The 16,490-nt window shown below is 40.1% G+C and overlaps 1 protein-coding gene and 1 long non-coding RNA gene across 22 annotated transcripts in view; one reads left to right on the top strand and one right to left on the bottom strand.

Moving 5' to 3' along the window:
- DOCK9 (dedicator of cytokinesis 9) overlaps positions 1–10,371 on the top strand; it is a 98,097-nt gene extending 87,726 nt beyond the window's left edge. For 11 of the 21 annotated variants that reach the window (XM_083610322.1, XM_083610319.1, XM_083610329.1 and 8 more), the window contains 8 exons: positions 1,126–1,239; positions 1,863–1,898; positions 2,582–2,728; positions 3,065–3,275; positions 4,920–5,110; positions 6,535–6,635; positions 6,733–6,871; positions 9,213–10,371. In XM_083610322.1, coding sequence (XP_083466448.1) covers positions 1,126–1,239; positions 1,863–1,898; positions 2,582–2,728; positions 3,065–3,275; positions 4,920–5,110; positions 6,535–6,635; positions 6,733–6,871; positions 9,213–9,335 — 1,062 coding nt within the window. In that variant the 3' untranslated portion in view covers positions 9,336–10,371. The remainder of the gene's footprint in view (positions 1–1,125; positions 1,240–1,862; positions 1,899–2,581; positions 2,729–3,064; positions 3,276–4,919; positions 5,111–6,534; positions 6,636–6,732; positions 6,872–9,212) is intronic. The other 10 variants (XM_083610325.1, XM_083610323.1, XM_083610314.1 and 7 more) reach the window with 1 other exon arrangement.
- A 130-nt stretch (positions 10,372–10,501) lies between these two features.
- On the bottom strand, positions 10,502–11,899 carry LOC310761321. Its single transcript, XR_014547380.1, has 3 exons — positions 11,474–11,899; positions 10,898–11,224; positions 10,502–10,668 (listed from the first exon to the last, which is right to left on the bottom strand). It is a non-coding gene; the product is annotated as an uncharacterized lncRNA (long non-coding RNA).
- Positions 11,900–16,490: the final 4,591 nt, after the last annotated feature.

Here is a 16,490-nt window from a genome sequence, read left to right as displayed (position 1 = left end):
GACCTGTTAATGCTGTGGGACATTGAAATAGGTAATGTTCAGCTAAAGTTACAGCAAAGTCTCATTGAAAGTTCTGAGGATTCATTTGATTGCAAGGACTTGCTGATCAGAAGGTCGGCGGTTCGAATCCCTACGACGGGGTGAGCTCCCGTTGCTCGGTCCCTGCTCCTACCAACCTAGCAGTTCGAAAGCACATCAAAGTGCAAGTAGATAAATAGGTACCGCTCTGGTGGGAAGGTAAATGGCATTTCTGTGCGCTGCTCTGGTTCCCCAGAAGCGGCTTAGTCATGCTGGCCACATGACCCGGAAGTTGTACGCCGGCTCCCTCAGCCAATAAAGCAAGATGAGCACCGCAACCCCAGAGTCAGTCACAACTGCACCCTAATGGTCAGGGGTCCGTTTACCTTTACCTTTACTAACTTCAAAGTGCTGGGGTTTTTTTAACCTATAGAACTTTATAAGGCTTGGGACCCCATTACCTTTTGGAGCCTCTTTTCCCCTATGAATCTGGCCAGCTCTTCAGATCTGCTTTGGAGGCCCTTCTCCAAGTACCTCTTCTAAGGCAGGTGCGGAGAGTGGCTACATAAGAAAGAGCCTTTTCTGAAGTGGTTCCCATTTTTGGAATGCTCTTCACAAGGAGATGCAGCAAGCCCTTAGTCCACCATCTTTTTGGAACTAGGCTAAGACTTCTTTAGATTCCAAGGCATTGGAAATTTTGATATCTGCATCCTGCTCATTCAATGGATGGTTAGCTGTTTACTGGTTTACAGTGATGATAATGTTATGGTAGGATATGTGTATACTTGGGGGAATGTTCACTTTTAGTTATCATTCTTGCATGTTTTTAATATATATTTACTACTTAAGTCAACTTCAAATATAAGGTGACACCTGAAAAAGTAATCATAACCTGTTCCATTGCTTTCAGTGGTACTTAGTTATCCCTAATTTTAGCTAAGTTGAGACAATTGGGTTTTCCAAGCCGTTAAGTACTGTATTATTTTGATACAGTTTGCTAACTATATAAAAGCTTGTATGTTTTTTATTCTGTTTTGTGTTGTTCAGAATATACTAAATATCTCAGTGCCACCATTTACCAAAACGTGTTTTCCCATTTTTTTTTAGAGGCTAGCTCATTTATATGACACATTGCATCGGGCGTACAGCAAAGTTACAGAAGTTATGCATACAGGAAAAAGATTGTTGGGAACCTATTTCAGAGTTGCATTTTTTGGACAGGTGAGCATTGTCCAGTGCCTTTCCTGAACTTTAACTTAGCATATGAAAAATTGCAATTTTTTTGCAATGTATTCTTTTTTACAGCATGCGTTAACTGCATTGTATATTTCTACTTGCATGTATTTGAAACTAATGAACTAATAACTATTCTGAATGAGAAATTTCTTCAGTAAACTTTCTTTTTTCCTTTTTTCCTTTTTCTATTACTTTCTTAAGGCAGCGGTAAGTTTTTCAATAATAGCCATTCATAGCTATTACTTAAACACTGCCTTTGGTGTTTTTATATATTATGTTGGTTCACTTTCTGATCTGTATTATCTTGGTTTAAAATATTAATATATTTAGTTCCACTTGCAGAAGAAAACTGCACATGTTCAATCTTTGTTCTGCATGCTTATACAAAGAATCAAACTTTTTCACTTTTATATGTTATTCCATAGTGGCAAAATACAGTGACTGCAGGATGTGTGTTTGTGTGTGTGACATGAGCATGTGTATTCAATGGAGGAAACACAGTTTTAGATAGAAATAGTTGATAAAAAAAAATATTCAGTCAGGGCACTGAATTGTACAATTTGAGTGATATAACATTCCATTTATTCTATTGTCTCTTATGACTGTAGCAATACCAGTTTACAGACAGTGAAACAGATGTGGAGGTAATTACAGAAACTGCTGTCCAAAACAAGCAATGCAGTAAAAACTACTGCATATAAGCTTAGTTTGTTGTGGGTATTTTTGTCAAGTCTAGTTTGTGTTTATACATGCTATGTTGTGATCCTTGCACTACATTGTCCATTTCATCTTCAGATAGGAATATTTATTTTTGCAACTTAAAACATTAACTCAGATCTGACATTCTGTATGAAAGCAGACACCTGTTTCACCTTCCATGGGACCTATTTTGGTTGTGTTTTGGGCTTCAAAGTTAATTATAAAATAGGATTACATTAAAATTTATCTAGATAAGGTTGGTTTATTTGGCCATATTTTGTTCAAAATAACACAGCTTTCTGAGAGGACCACCATATTGGCATGTGAAACAGGCATGCGAACAATGAATATGGAAATAGAGTGCTGTACCCTCAAAACATTAAAGTTGACATATCATGTAATTTACAGCATTCCCTCAATAATATTGTAATAATTTTCAGTGCATCCATAATATAATAGCTGTTTTGCTCTCCTTATCTTGACTTTTCAATATCGCTTTTTTCTTTTTCTTTTTGCTTGCAACCTTTGTGTTCTACATTGACCTTGCTTTAATTATTAGGAGTCATTCTTTTTTGGACCTTTGTTTGTTTAGAACTTAACTGTTGTTATTGGTTTTTCTTTTCTAAAGGGATTTTTTGAAGATGAAGATGGAAAAGAATATATATACAAAGAGCCTAAACTCACATGCCTTTCAGAGATTTCCCAGAGGCTACAAAAACTCTACTCAGATAAGTTTGGATCTGAAAATGTCAGGATGATCCAGGACTCTGGAAAAGTAGGACTTAACTAATAATATACAACTGATTTATATATAAATTAACATGAGCTCAAATCAAAATTTTCTTTCTAGCCTGCCAGTTCTTAAGCACAGTAAAATGTGGTTCCACTAAGGATGATCATCTACTTGTGCAGTACAAAAAATACCAAATGAATGAAGCAAGAAGGGCCTTGGTGGCATACATTGATAATTTTTATATTGAAGGCACCATAAGAGTTTTAAAATTTTATTAATGATGATCAGCGTATTAGCTTGTAACCTTTTAATAATGTAACTTTTAAATAATCGCATATTTTCATAGTTGAGATTTTAATTCTCTCAAATTCTTTTAAGGTAAATCCTAAGGATTTGGATTCAAAATATGCCTATATTCAAGTTACTCATGTAGTTCCATACTTTGAGGAAAAGGAACTACAAGAGAGAAAAACAGAATTTGAAAGAAATCACAACATCCGTCGCTTTATGTTTGAGATGCCTTTTACTCAGATGGGCAAAAGAAGAGGGGGAGTGGAGGAACAATGTAAACGACGCACCATTCTTACAGGTACTAGGTCAAAATTTGCAGTTCTTTGGGACAGTACTTTGATTTCTAAAAACCAAAAACCAAAAGAGAACACTTGACCTTTCATTGATGTTTTTGTCTATAGCACCTGTAACATGCTTCCATTTAATCCAAAAAAGCCACAGAGAAATCTTGAGTCTTTGCTAAATCCTGCATGTTTAGGGTCCTAATAACCTATCGGAGCCTAACTGTTCAGCAGGAAACTAACCTATAACTAACAACTAACCAAGTTAAAGCTATTTCATGCAGTACACTCACATTTTGTACACGTAAAGTGTTAATAAAATTAATGTTTTGCAGCCACGTGAACTATACTGCTATACTTTCTGGGGAGCTGGAATTGACATAAGGGTACACTCTGACAAATACGGGCTACCACAATATAATGTGTGAAACAAAGACACACAGATTGATGCTCTATCAGTACCCTGGATGTTACTGATTCAGTTTCTCTGGTCTGACAGGAAGCTGTTTAACAGCAAGGTCACGTTTTAGAAACACTTGTAACTGTGATCCAACTCAAAGAGAAAGGTCTCGGGTGTATTTTAAAAGCTGTGTAGAAAGGGAGATATTTTATGTTCAGGGCAGTCGGCTGTAAAATTAGAGAGAGGTATTCACCTCTGGCAGCAGGTGCTCAGAAACAGGAGCCTCCCCATTCATTCCTCCTGAGCCATTCCCTTCTATTGGAGATCAGAGCCATGTGTGCCACAGGCTTGCCATACAACTAGTCTACTACCCTTAGGCTCACTGGAATATGCTACCCCATTTTGCTTTATCCCCAAACTGGCCTAGTATGTATTGTTGCAGTCCCGTGAATAGCTAATAGATAGGTAGATAGGTAGATATTTAAGTTGACTCAAACATTTATTGCCTCTCAATTGCCTTATGTTCATGCGCCAATATGTCAAGGCCAGGGTCCAGTTATTTTGCATGCTGACTCATGGCTACTCTTTGCACCAGGATTACTGGTAGCTTAAAGACTGACACTGCATGTGAACAACTGTTATTGCTAATAGCTAATCTCCTGGCAAAGAACCAAGTGGAAACAGTAGTGTTGTCATCCTTCTTTAGATAACAAAATGTGAATTACATAAACTAAACAAATAGAAAAGCATAGAAAGACCCATGCTTAACATTTTTCTAAGTTTTAACCACCTGTTGGTTTACCCAGTTGATACTTAATCATTAGTCCTTTCTGGATAGAACAGCATGTAACTTTCATGGGCCAGCAGACAGTATTATGTATGTCCCACATAATGAGAAGATACAGGCTAGTCTTCTTCTGCAGATCAGAATTTTTCCAGGGGGCAAACAAAACAAAAGAAGCACAGTCTGCAGAGCAGGGGTAGCCAATGTAGTGCCTTCCAGATGTTTTGCACTAAACTCTTAGTATCCCAGACCACAGGCAATGAGAACTGGTGCTGGTGGGAAATGTCGTTCCAAACATCTGGACACATCACATTGATTAGCCTTGCTCTATAGAATTATGCTATTAAAATATAGGATTGTTTGTTTACAAGTCTACTTGCTCCCAAAATAAAAAGCATTGACTTGCAAGTTTCTTAATATTTCAAGATAGCATGAGTATAGTCGTGTAAACATAATTTCATTGTTTTCTTTCCCTAGCTATACATTGTTTTCCATATGTAAAGAAGCGGATTCCCATAATGTATCAACACCATACAGATTTAAACCCAATTGAAGTCGCTATTGATGAAATGAGTAAGAAGGTTGCTGAGCTCCGGCAACTTTGTTCATCAGCTGAAGTAGATATGATCAAACTTCAGTTGAAGCTGCAGGGTAGTGTTAGCGTTCAGGTATGTTGATTAAATTGATTATGGTGTGGAGTTTTCCTTTACCTTAAAATCGGCTAATAAGCTTCTTCCCGCTTTAGAATTCCGTTTGTGTGTTTGTGTCACACCGATAAAATAATATGCAGCGCAACAATGGCCATTGAATAAGAGTGGTAGACTTTGAATTTGAGACTAAGTTTTACTCAGAATAGACCTATTGAAATTAATAGGCCTAACCTATTCATGTCCATTTATTTCTGTAGGTCTGTTTTGAGTAAAACGTAGTTGAATACCACCACAGGTTCAACACTGCAATCACTTGAGCAACTTGTTAATTCTCAACCTTATTTCACAGGAAGCCCCTTCATTTGTAGTTCTGTTTGGGTGTTATCCCTCATGAGATTAATGCATAAGCTTATAAATCACCTGAAGCAGGGCTTTGCTTGTAGAGCAAGCTGCTTACTACAGGTGTGCCCTCCGGCAAGCCCATGCACAGGGGAGAGCAGCTGGGTACACTTGCCCCAGGCCTTGGAGGATAAGGCTACTGGGGGGGCGCCAGGGGCCTGCAATACCTACAGTCATGCCAGGAATGCCCTGTGCCTCCCAACTGACCAGGAACCTAATGGGTGAAGCACGCATGTCTGTCCGTATGCACTGCAAGGCTTCGATAGTAAAATCCAGACCTGCGTTACTGCATACGAGTGTGTAGCATCAGATCAAATTAGGTGCCGGCACTGTGGTGGCACATCTCATGGATAAGGCTCAGACAATCTCCTGCATGCCCTCCCACGCAGGGTTGGTGCCAGCAGGCACAACCCCACTCTTCCCTCATGGAGAAGTTAATCAGATGAAGGGTAATGCCTGTGCAGAGCTTCTGTCTAGTTAGTCACTTGTGTGCAACTTGTTCCTTTCGTGGGTATGAACTCAGTAGTGTTTTTGCACCAGAAGGGCAGGATAGGTAAAGGGTGAAGGGACCCCTGACCATTAGGTCCAGTCGTGACCGACTCTGGGGTTGTGGCGCTCATCTCGCTTTATTTGCCGAGGGAGCCGGCGTACAGCTTCCGGGTCATGTGGCCAGCATGACTAAGCCGCTTCTGGCGAACCAGAGCAGCACACGGAAATGCCGTTTACCTTCCTGCCGGAGCGGTACCTATTGATCTACTTGCACTTTGACGTGCTAGGTTGGCAGGAGCAGGGACCGAGCAACGGGAGCTCACCCTGTCACAGGGATTTGAACCGCCAACCTTCTGATCGGCAAGTCCTAGGCTCTATGGTTTAACCCACAGCACCACCCACATCCCTTATAAATGTTTTAATAAATACAGGCTATTTTTCAGAAATGTATTTGACTTGTGTATAGCCCTATTCAGAGGGATGGGCAAAACTGATTTTAATATTATTGCAGGGGGGTGTGGGAACATAATTTATAACTGTTTATATATTTTTAGGTTAATGCTGGGCCATTGGCATATGCCAGAGCTTTTCTGGATGATACAAGCACCAAACGGTATCCAGACAATAAACTAAAGTTACTCAAGGAAGTTTTCAGGTAAAAAAATATGAAAGTTTATTAAGTTTCTTTTTGGAACTTTGAGATTAGAACCATTCTCAATGTATTTCATTTTGTGAAATTAAATTTATTTCAGACAATTTGTTGAAGCTTGTGGGCAGGCCTTAGAAGTAAATGAGCGGCTTATAAAAGAAGATCAGATAGAATATCAAGAAGGAATGAAGGCTAATTACAGAGAAATGGCAAAAGAACTCTCTGAAATCATGCATGAACAAGTATGTACTGAACGTTAAGTATTTGATTCAGGTCATCCTGTTTTGGTTGAGAAGAACCAAATATTTTTCTTGGAATTCTTTATTATCTGAGTATTTAATTCAGAGGATCCAAGTCTTTAGTACATTCCTAACTGTAAATTGCTGTAAATTGCCAATACCAATTTATTGCTTTTAGGGTGGTGGTTGTTTTTTACACTCAAGATTCTTTCTGTAAGTCACCTTAGGGGAAAGACGAGGTATAAATAAATGTGAAACAATTATAATATGTATTTTTATGACATTAAATAATATAATGATGCTGAAGGAAATGGGTTAAGACTTCCAACCTGGAATGTTTTATCTAAAGTTAATATTTATAATAGATGTTAATGGATAATGCCCTTGAAGCATATGCTATGATTTATTAATTGCTGTAACAGAGTTATCTAACAATAAATCCTTTGATTTCTTCCATTCTGGTTGGCACAATGCAGACACTTTCATGAATTCAGTTGTATGGGGGATTTTAAAATAACAGAATCACAAAGAAAATCGGTTTAGTTGGCACATGAATCAGACTTAAATGCAGTAGCCTATCTTGCCTTAAGCCTGCTAGTTCTAACATGAAAAATGAGCACTTTTCTCTCCCTTTTTTTCCATTCTTGTCCCCTAATAAAACAGCTTAATTGATTATTATACTATACATGGCGATGTAGCACTAGAATATGGTCAGTCCACAAGTACACCATAATTTGCTTTGCTAAAAGAACGACTTCTGCTGTGACTGTGTTCCAACATTGCATGATGTGGGTGAATGTTCAAGAAGTAATAGATTTCTAACCATTCCTCTACAGCAAGGAGTGGGGAACCTCAGGCTCAGGGGCTGCATGCCTCTGTATTTGAGACTTTGAACTCTCCCCAGGCTACTTACTTCTCTGAGCCTAAATATGCCCTAAATATTTTTGCCCGGCTAGAATGTGCCCTTGAACTCGGACAGTGCCTCTTGTTTGTCTGGGCAGAGCGTAGAGAAGAGGGGTAGGCAAAGGCAAGTAAAACTTAGCCTACCACATCAAGATAAAATTAACATTAACTGCTCCACCCACTTTTGCCTCTGACTCTGCCCACCTCAGGCTACTTTCCCCTGCCTAGAAGGCTCTTGAGCTAAAAAGGTTCCCCATTCCTGTTTTTTACAGATTTAATTTCGATTTGAAGGTCATGTATTTTTCCATTGGAAAATGTAATCATAATGGAAGCAGCTCTTAAATACCAAGGAAACAGTCATTTTATGGAAATATAAGTGCATGGCTTGCATGTAAATTTGGTTGTACTACCTATTCTGCAAACATTGGAATGTCCATTTTGCTTTCTTAAATAAATGTTTCAGAGATATTTTTTCCCCTGTTTAATACATTTTATAGAAATCTTAATGGGCATCTCTCTTTCTTCCTTCCCTTTCCCCCTATGCTGCTTTGAAAATGTGATCAGCTGGGATGGTAATACACTTTTAGTTTCTCTTTCGAGTTCTGAGTTTTGTTTAACTTCCTTTACACAATATATAATGTGGAATTTGTAGTGCAGAACTAAGGGGAGACTTAGGCTTTATTTCATTTTAATGTTGAATAGTCAATCATTATGCATATCACTGTTGCTTAACAGAATGTTTATCAGTCAAATAATAATGCTTTGCTACACTGCTTCTTACATAACTAATAGGGCAATCAGATTTTTTTAAAAGAAGGAGGATCTAGTTTCTTGACAGAAGTCATTAGAGAAGGGTGAATTTTAGCTAAACATCTTTGCTATTTTCAGAACCAGTCACAAAATTAAACATATATTAATTAAGAAGGTCATCTGACCTATATCTAACTTTTGTGTCACTATAGACTTGCTCCCTATCATAATTCCAATGATCTAGAAATACATTCCATTTAAATCAAGTTGGACTTTGCTTCCAAGTAGAGATGGGGGAGAAATTTAATCCTGATTGCATTTAAAACTGAATCTACCTAATTCCCACTTTTTGAAACAGTATGCAAACCAGAAAACAGCCATCCTTGGAAATTCGCAGGCTTCCCAATTTTGTAATGCAGTTCTCCTGCCAAGCAGAATGTAGAAAAATGCTTATTTGGTGAAAATAATATACAAAACTGCATTATATTAGAGAAAATATGCTTTGCAATGATATATGTGCTAGGCAGAGTTGCATACTAAAATGTGTCCCCCCTACTTGCTGTATCTGAAGTTAGGTCCCCGTTCACATTTTAGCTAGAAGCCAAAGGACAAGCCCATGGTTACCCCACTCTTTTGAAAACCTTCTCCTCCCTCAACCATGTCTAAGGCATGTGTTTTCTCTCTCTTTAAGATTACCGCTATGGAAGAAAAAGCCAGTGTAATGCCCAACTCGCTACACATTTTCAATGCCATTAGTGGGACACCAACAAGCACAACAGTTCATGGGATGCCCAGCTCTTCTTCAGTTGCATAAGAATTATGTGACGGAAAGCGCTGCTTACCTTGGAATACAAGTGGATCTTTGAACATTTGCAAACTCAGGATGAAATCCAAATCTGAAAGAGGACTGTGAAGATACTAACAACTGAGCATGCTTAAATCTCTGGGTCAGTCAGGGATAAGGAAATAGTAAGAGGTAGATTTCTAAAACATATACTGATGGTGCACATATTTTTTATATTCTGCTGGCAATATTACAACACCCAACACAGAATTGTTCTGGGGAACTTAACTGGTTCTTCTGCTCTGATAATGGTATTCTAAAATAAATGGCACATTATAGGCAAGTGTTATGGAATGTAAGTTTGCAGACATAAACCATAAAAGTGTTCTTTGATATATGCACATACAAACTGATATAAAGTACAAACACTATTAGACTTAATAGGCACTAATTTGAGGGGTTAATGTAGGTAGAAGTAGTTTTTTGTACTGTTGACTATAACAGTTGTGCACCATTTTATACCTTGTTGGCATTTTGGAGAGCATATGAGCTTAAAATTGATCAAGCAGTTGCATCCAACCAAAGGTTACCATATGTTACTAACTATATATTAAGCAAGACATGTACATATTTGTTAATACAACTCATAAACCCTGTACATAAATGAAATGCATTTCTAAACATTTTTAATATTCATACCAGCTTTCATCCTTCTACAATTGTGATAAATTCATGTTCATTCCAAGTAAATGCTCTATTTTCTTTTACAGTTATTGTATATAAATACAGTAAGTGCAATATGAGGTTGTATACAGTTTCTATAACGTTATGCACTGTTTTTAAAAAGAATACATAATTTTTGCCAAAGTGATGGAGTATATAAGCGGTGATAAACTACTGTGGCTAAATGGTGATGTAATTTAAAGCTTTTGCTATATTGTTTTAAGACATGAATTAGTAATTTTATATTTGAGAAAGATAAAGGGTTTTAATTTTATTTAACTGGAATCACTGGCCTGCTGTAATTAAACATGTACTTCATCTATATTAAAAAGGAATTAATTTATGTAGAGTGTGGTTGGATCATTTTATTTTGCTGCTGTAAAGGAACACTGTGTATTAAATCAATTTATGGAGGGTGTCGCTGGGTTATCAGGTTGGTCTTAGGATGACAAGGCAGGAGCAAAATTCTTCAGGGACGTGATTGGCTCTCCATCACTTTTCCGCTCCTCCAATGAGCAGGTCACTTCTGTTTTTTCTGTCAGGTTTACTCACTTTTCTTCGCTATCTTTTCTTTATTTGCCTTCTCCAAATCTCTTCTTGGCTCTGCTGATATCAGTTGCCCTTAATCTCCTTTCCTTTACTAGGGGAAAAAAAGGATATATACGATATACGATATCTTTATTGTCATTGTCCCATGCAGAACAATGAAATTGGAAAACTACATGAAACATTCAGAAACCCCTAAAAACTCTGAAACCCCATTTTAAAATACACTATACTATAGAGACCCCTTATGCTGCGTTTAGAACCAGAATTGCATTTGTGTAGAAACTGTTTCTACACAAGGAAGGGAGACAAAAATTATTTACCTCAGATTCCCTCTGTGTTCTGTTTTCCCGCCTTTTTTTGTTCCAATGCGCATGCACGTGCGCACACACACCCTTGCTTTGTTTGCTGGTGGGTGTGGTTTTTTTGCCTGCTTTTTTGGGTCAGAAAGAGAGGAAGGCATATTGGGCGAGACAACCTTTGAAGCAAAAGCTAAAGGGAAGGTCCTTTGCTTGGACTGAGGCCTCAGCCCCAGTCGCTCTGGAGCGCCATTTCTCCCAGTTTGTGGCCTCAGGGTTTGTCGATCCAGTGAGTCTCCTCATGACCTGCTGAGCTCTGTCTCCTCATGGTATTCTGAGCTCTGTTCCTTCCTCCTGATATACAGTGGTACCTTGGGTTACATACGCTTCAGGTTACATATGCTTCAGGTTACAGAATCCGCTAACCCAGAAATAGTACCTCGGGTTAAGAACTTTGCTTCAGGATGAGAACAGAAATCGTGCTCCGGCGGCGCGGCAGCAGCAGGAGGCCCCATTAGCTAAAGTGGTGCATCAGGTTAAGAAGTTTCAGGTTAAGACCGGACCTCCGGAACAAATTAAGTATTTAACCTGAGGTACCACTGTACTGAGCTTGGTAAGCTTTTGTCTTCCCGGGCTCCCTGGCCTTAAGTTCTTCTCCATGACAAGAAGTCCAACAGGCCCAGTTAGCCATGACCTTCACTGCCCTGGAAAGCTTCTCCGGGCAAAGGAGGAGAAGGATCAAGCCTTGGAGGCAGTGGCAGCATGCCAGTGGGAGACAGGCCAGACAAACGGAGTTTGAATCAAGAAAGAGGCAACTGTTAAGGGAGAGGCGAAGATCTTCCCAACCCTCCCTTGCCCACATGTGGACTTCCTCTTCCCCAGATGCTTCTTCATTTCTCCCAGCTCAGGGGAAGGATGGTTTAAATTCACAGGATCCATCCCAGCTTTTTTTGCTCTCCTTCATCTTCGGATGAGGATGGCTTAAGGGGCTTCCTGAGGCAGCTTCTCCAATTTATGGCCAAAAAGAACAGCGGCCTTCCAACTCCAACCCCATCCCCGCTAATAATAATAATAATAATAATAATAATAATAATAATAATAATCAGGTTTGCAGTTGACACTTAATTGCTCTGTTGAAGGAGGTTTTTATTGCATCCATTTCCTCTGAGGGAGGAGAGTGAAGTGAAAGTGAGGTCACTGAGGAATTGCAATCCCACTGTCTGTTTCAGGATGTGAATCATATGCGGCTACTGTGCAGAGCCTTTAGGTTTGAATTCCTCTCCTCAAGAAGCCCCCACCCCAGCTCTTCTTGAGAAATTACTCTGCATTGCTTTGCCAAGTTCTCCTGGCTTAAAGATACACTGTGCAGTAGCGGGGAAAATAAGTATGAAAATTTGCATTGGGTATGTAATTTACTGACAGAGCACCACACCTCTCCTGCTGCCCTGCTCTGAAATAGCTGGATTTGAGCAAAATGCTTCCATACTTCCCTCCTTTGCTAAGGGGAAGAAGAAGAAGAAGAAGAGTTTGGATTTGATATCCCGCCTTTCACTCCCTTTAAGGAGTCTCAAAGCGGCTAACATTCTCCTTTCCCTTCCTCCCCCACAACAAACACTCTGTGAGGTGAGTGGGGCTGAGAGACTTCACAGAAGTGTGACTGGCCCAAGGTCACCCAGCAGCTGCATGTGGAGGAGCGGAGACGCGAACCCGGTTCCCCAGATTACGAGACTACCGCTCTTAACCACTACACCACACTGGCATTTGTCTAAGGGGACAAATGAAATTCTGCTATCTGGGCTGCCCTTGATTCACAGGACAAAGGTGGCTCTTAATTTGCAAAAGAAAGAGAAAGCCCAAGTCCCGTCAACATTTTATCCTCAGCAAATCTTCATTGGATATTTATTTCCTGTTATGTACTAAGCTTGGATTCTAGAACAATAGGCAGGTAGGATCCTAGAATGCAACAACCTGATTGGCCTGCAGGAGCAGCCCAATCAGACCCCAGAAGGAAGTTAATCAGCCTATTAGGCTGGTAGGATACTAGGATGCAACAACTGATTGGCCTGCAGCAGGAAACATAATCAACCACTTAGACAGTACTCATTGTGTAAATAATGTATATAAAGCCTGAGGTTTGGGGGGGGGGATTCAATCGCTGTTTCTATGAGCTGAAAGGAGCATGAAATTACTACTCAACTGAGTATATTGAAAGCCTCAACTCATTTGCAACAAAACAAAGGAGAAGGAATTTAGATCCACCCCTTTCCTATAGACTGTTGGGTGTGTTGTATCTCCCAGTGTTCCCTCACCAATGACCGAAACCTCTTCTGCAGTGCCCACCAGTGTTACAGTTCATCTCGTCGTGTGCAAAGCCTCATCCCTGCCCCACCAAAAGGCACCTGGATCCCGCAGGAGGAAATCAGGATCAGACCCAGAAAAAGGGTATGTCCCCACAGGGCATTATCAGTCCAGGGAGACTAGGAGGACTAGATAGCTGGGGGGGGAAGTAAAGTACCACCTCCCTCCCTTGAGGCAGATCCCAATTTAAACTTTATTCTCAATAACACTGCACAACTGTGTCCTACACTGTGACTACCATTGAAATACCTGTAAGGCTTAAATGGCTATGTAAAAGGTATGCCCAGTCTATTAAACAGCAACAAAGATACATCAGGGATGCGTTGTCCCCTTCCCATGGTTTACTGTAGCCCCTAGCCTCATTTTCACCCCCAAGTAAGCCTGTTCTATGGTTTCCATGGAATGTGGTGTCGAGTCCAGAAGAAATAGAATGGACTGTGTGCACTTCAAATTGCAAGAGAGGGAATAACACATTTAAATATGGGTCCCCAGCAACAGAAGAAGAGAAAAAGGTACCCACTCCTCAGTGATTTGCAGCAGCTGGCCTTGTGGCCAAGACATCTGAGTGGAGAGATTTTAAAAAGATAGCTGGGTTGATACTGCTGACTTCTGGGTTTTGGAGTTGGGGGAGTGTCACTGAATCTTGGCCAGAAATAAGGGGGGGGGGGGACTTTGTGCAAGCGCTAGAAAACTAACACAACAGGGAAAAGGCTGGGTCTAGAACCTTTCTCTCTAATGTACTTGTGGGTTTTTTACTTAGTGGGACCTTTTTATGTGGTTTAATTTTTTAAATTGTAAAATAAAAACTTACACTCTTATCTTGCTGCATATAGACCAAGCCTGAGAGAAGTGTGGAAGAGAGCTCGTTATCCTTTGGCAAAGTGTCCCATATTTAAATAAAACCCTTGCCTTTCAGGTTGCTGCTGATTCGGGTTTGAACATGCAGCCTTGCACCATTGCATGCATTTTGAATCTTAGCCATGCATAGACTGTGCTCCCAACATGGGCGCCTCAGGGAGGTTCATGGGTAGGCCGATACCCAGTGTTCCTAGAAACCAGCACATCCACCCACCAGTGGCGCTAATACATAGGACCTGTTTGTCCATCTAGCCCAGGATTGCCTGTTCTGACAGGAAGCAGGTCTCTTAAGGCCTTCGGCAGAGGTGTTTGCACAACACTTGCTAGAGTCATGATGGTTTCTTCTGTCACTGGAAGCAGTCTGTGCACACCCTGCCATTGACCCTGAATCCGCAATGATGTTGTGCACCCTTTATGAATGGTGCACCAAACACACAGTGCCCAAACACAGCATCCTGCTCTTTATGCATAAAGGGCAGATAACCCCATTCCAAAAGTATAAAATACAACCCAAGACTTATCAATACACATGCAGATACTGAAGTGGAATCTCCTCCTTCCTAATTTAACAGTTCAGTTACTCTTATCATTTGCTATTCTTGTCTAATCCTCTTCATATACAGTGGTACCTCAGGTTAAGTACTTAATTCGTTCCGGAGGTCCGTACTTAACCTGAAACTGTTCTTAACCTGAAGCACCACTTTAGCTAATGGGGCCTCCTGCTGCTGCTGCTGCTGCTGCTGCGCCGCCGGAGCACAATTTCTGTTCTCATCCTGAAGCAAAGTTCTTAACCTCAGGTACCATTTCTGGGTTAGCAGAGTCTGTAACCTGAAGCGTATGTAACCCGAGGTACCACTGTATTTTAGAGATGATGATGATGATGATTAAAATTTGTATACCTCTTTATACCCATAGATCTCAGGTCAGTTCACAGGAGGGAGAGAGAGACCCCTATATATGGGGGTGTGTCTTTGTGCGATGTTTAGGGTGCTTTTTGAAGATATTTTTACTTTGAATGTATCATTTGACTTCAATTATATTGGTTCTAAATATAATTTGAAATTCTTGCTACATCAGGATTTTTGTAGTTTTGTTGCCTCTAATTTATATCTCACTATTTCAGCTAGTTACAGGTAGGTAGCCGTGTTGGTCTGCCGTAGTCGAAACGAAATAAAAAAAATCCTTCCAGTAGCACCTTAGAGACCAACTAAGTTTGTTATTGGTATGAGCTTTCGTGTGAATGCACACTTCTTAGCTTACAATTAAAATCCATCACAATGACAGTGACAATCTCCTCATTTTACTGTTGATCATCTTGCCTACTATTTGCAGTTTCACTGACACATTTTAAGAATGGACACACCCTCCCAAGTGTTTCACATTTAGGCTGGCAGAACTGGTTTTGTGAGAGTTAACACCTAATATTTAGTTTCTCTAGCTTAGTTGTTTCGCGCACTGGAAAATATCCACCTAGTGGCAGAAGGTTTGTCTTGTCAACTGAGATGACACTGCGTTCTGGAAGCAGCAGTCTTTGAAACAATATTTTAATCTATTTAGGTCACACAAGCGTAACGGAGAAAGAAATTTCTAATTCAGTTACTCTTATCATTTGCTATTCTTGACTAATCCTCTTCATATATTTTAGAGATGATGATGATTAAAATTTGTATACCTCTTTATACCCATAGATCTCAGGTCAGTTCACAGGAGTGGTAATCTTGCTGATCCCCATCCCCATTAGGAATGGGGAACCTGTGAGCCTCCAGATGTTGTTGGACACTGTTAGCATGGTCAGTGGTCAGAAATTGTGGAAGCTGCAATCCACCAACATCTGGATGGTGATAGTTTTTAATGTTTGAAGTTTTATTTTGTTTAATATTCTGTTGGGAGCCGCCCAGAGTGGCTGGGGAAATCAAGCCAGATGGGCGGGCTATAAAAAATAAACTACTACTACTACTACTACTACTACTACAGAGAGTAGTGCTCTCTGTAAGGAGAACTATGCTAACAGATCTCTGGCTTCAACCTAGAGCCAAAGGCTGTGCTCACACCATGCATTTAAAGCACATTGTCCCGTCCCCCCAAATCCTGGGAACTGGGATTTATCCCCCAGGACTACAATTCCCAGGACTGGGGGAAGTCAGGTGTTTTAAATGTACAGTCTGTGTGCATGCTGTGCAGCCTTAGCTCACACATGCACTATACAAAAGAGTTCCCATTCTGCTGACTGTAGGGTCAGAGGGAGTGTATGGAACCTTTTTCAACCTAGATTATCTGAAAATACATTAGAATTTAAAGCTACATAACAGCTAAAGGGAAGAAATTATACCTTCATAAGGTCTATGTTTGGAATGTAGGTAACACAATCACTCGGGTTTGGCCAATACCTTTATAACCTTTG

Source organism: Podarcis filfolensis (genome assembly GCF_964270895.1).
Source record: "Podarcis filfolensis genome assembly, chromosome: 4".
Classification (NCBI taxonomy): Eukaryota; Metazoa; Chordata; class Lepidosauria; order Squamata; family Lacertidae; genus Podarcis; species Podarcis filfolensis.
The sequence above is the reverse complement of the archived record's forward strand: the minus strand, read 5'-3'. Positions and strand labels throughout refer to the sequence as shown.